The sequence below is a fragment of the Bison bison genome, unplaced genomic scaffold (genome assembly GCF_000754665.1).
Source record: "Bison bison bison isolate TAMUID 2011002044 unplaced genomic scaffold, Bison_UMD1.0 scf7180017864277, whole genome shotgun sequence".
Classification (NCBI taxonomy): Eukaryota; Metazoa; Chordata; class Mammalia; order Artiodactyla; family Bovidae; genus Bison; species Bison bison.
The window spans coordinates 1,513,055-1,515,669 of NW_011494849.1; the positions used below are offsets into that span (position 1 = coordinate 1,513,055).

Below are 2,615 nucleotides of genomic sequence, written 5' to 3' on the forward strand. Positions count from 1 at the left end.
TTTAAGGAAATTTGCAATTGTCAAATATATCTGAGATTTAAATGATTGGTTAAGACAGTTCTTCCAACCCTAGAATGTAAAAGTCACCTCTTTCTTAACAGAAAAGCAAATATATGAAGTAAATCTTGCTTTACTTTTTTTTAAACCGTTAATCAATGTTTACTTTTGTGCCAAGTATTAGTTATATGTACAATTTAATTAGCTTCCAGATGGAAAACTAGTAGTGATGCCTCATTTATTTCATAATGTGTCATTTTTCTCCAATATGTCATTTGTCACTTACCTATCCATTAGTTTATAAGATTGCTGTAGTCAGGGAAGATGTTTTAATTAGTCCTGCATTTACTTTCTTTCTTTTTTGAGGGGCTTCCCCATGTAGCTTGCCAGATTTTAGTTTTCCTAGCAGGGACTGAACCTGGCCCATGGCAGTGAAAGCTCCAAGTTCTAACCATAGCCTGGTATTATAATATTTGAAACTATTGGAACATAATAAGTCAAAAGGCCTGCTTGTGGAATGAATGAACAAATTATCGTAAGACTTCAGGAAGTCACAATTAATAATTATATTTATTTTTGGCAATTTATTTCAGGCAATTTTGTCCTGAAGTCTGAAATAAAGTATACAGAACACTTATGAAACAAAAGAACAATGTAACTGAGTTTCTCCTCTTGGGGCTCACTCACAGCATTCAAGGTCAGAAAATACTATTTGTTGTGTTCTTGTTCATCTACATTGTGACAACGGTAGGCAACCTACTTGTTGTTGTGACTGTGGTGATCAGCTCAACCCTGGATGCCCCTATGTACTTCTTTCTTGGCTACTTGTCATTTATAGATGCTGTTTATTCTACTACAGTCACCCCAAATACATGTATATACTTACTCTATGAGAAGAAAACTATTTATTTCCAAGCTTACATGGCTCAGCTTTTTACAGAGCACTTATTTGGTTGTGCTGAGATTATACTGCTGGTAGTCATGGCTTGTGACTGCTACGTGGCCATCTGCAAACCCTTGCATTATTTGACAATCATGAATCAGCAAGTGTGTGTCCTGCTGTTGCTGTTGGTATGAATTGGTGGATTTTACATGTTGTAGTTAATATTCTCTTCACACACAAGCTTCCCTTCTGTGGCCCCAATGTCTTTGATCACTTCATCTGTGACATGTACACCTTGTTAAAACTGGCCTGCACTGACACCCACATAATTGGCCTCATAGTGGTTGCCAATGATGGAATAATCTGTGTGGTCCTCTTCACGTTCTTACTCATCTCCTATGGGGTCATTCTGCACTCCCTGAAGAATGTTAGTCAAGAAGAGAGGTGCAAAGCCTTGTCCACCTATGGCTCCCACATCCCTCTGGTGCCTTTCTTCTTTGTACCCTGTATATTTCTATATGTGAGTCCTCCTTCCATCTTACCCATTGATAAATGCTTGGCTGTGTTTTACACCATTATCACTCCTATGCTGAATTCTCTAATCTACACTCTAAGAAATGGAGAGATGCAAAATGCCATGAAAAATCTCTGGGCCAGAGAAAGAAAATTAGCGAACCGGGAAATGTATCATCTCATTTCTTGGACAAATTTCTCTTACCAGGAAAGCCATATATGATTATTTAACTGCAGTAAAAGTCTCCTAAGTTTAAATAACTCAGGCATGATGAAAAGATTTATTATGTGAATACTTGCAATGATCAAAGTATACTTTTAAAATTTTCATGATTTCCTGGTTCAAGTTCTATTTTTTGTTTGCAATATATTTTTAAAGATTTCCACAATTTCTTTGGAAAATATTTATAGATTTGGGTGTAGAAAGACTCTAATAAGGCTACAGATTCATGTTCTGTATGGTGAGTTAATACAGTAAATTTAATTAGTGGAAGTTTTTCGTGTTTTTCACTTAAATAGTGTAATATTATTTTCAGAATTAATAGAGTTCATTATAGATTTTAGAAAAATAATATAAGAAATATTATAGAAAAAAACATTTCACTCTCTTCACACAAAATATCCCATATTAATATTTGACTTACATGACTTACTTTTGTATCTGTAAGATACTTCACCTAAATTATTTTGTTTCTATTGTTTAGTGTAATAAGGATGAAGAAGAATATTTTAGTGTGTAATATTAATCATTAGGAAACTAACTTTATAAAAATAATCTGAATGAACATGGTGTATATGCAGAAAAATAGCCAATCATACTTATATTCCAAATTGGTCAATCGTGTTATCTTCTCAAGTTTACCAGGTTTGCTTGGGGTGATATAAACCATCAAAAGGAAAATCCACTCTTCCATTGTTGATTTAGGGAAGTGTAGTGAATGTATAAATAAATAAAAAATGCCCCTCCTTGTCAGGGATCTCTAGTAAACATCTACCAAAAAACAGATTAATTTCCATGAACAGAAAACCACTCTAAATATTCACACATTTTTTTTTTTTGAAAAACAGGAAAAATAAAGCAAAACAAACACACAAACAAAAACAAGAAACAGCTATTTTTGTAACCTTAGATTTGAGAAGTAAGGTACTATCTGTGGCTGCTGTCTCACGTGAAGGTTCTGCTGAGGAAGGATCCACTTCCTGTTTGTGCATATGGCTGTTG

The 2,615-nt window shown here is 34.3% G+C and overlaps 1 protein-coding gene across 1 annotated transcript; it reads left to right on the forward strand.

Annotated features, from left to right (window-relative positions):
- Window positions 1–801: 801 nt before the first annotated feature.
- On the forward strand, window positions 802–1,616 carry LOC104995153 (olfactory receptor 4A47-like). The gene is given in 2 exon segments (XM_010848885.1): window positions 802–1,084; window positions 1,087–1,616. Coding segments are annotated over 2 exon segments (813 nt in total).
- Window positions 1,617–2,615: the final 999 nt, after the last annotated feature.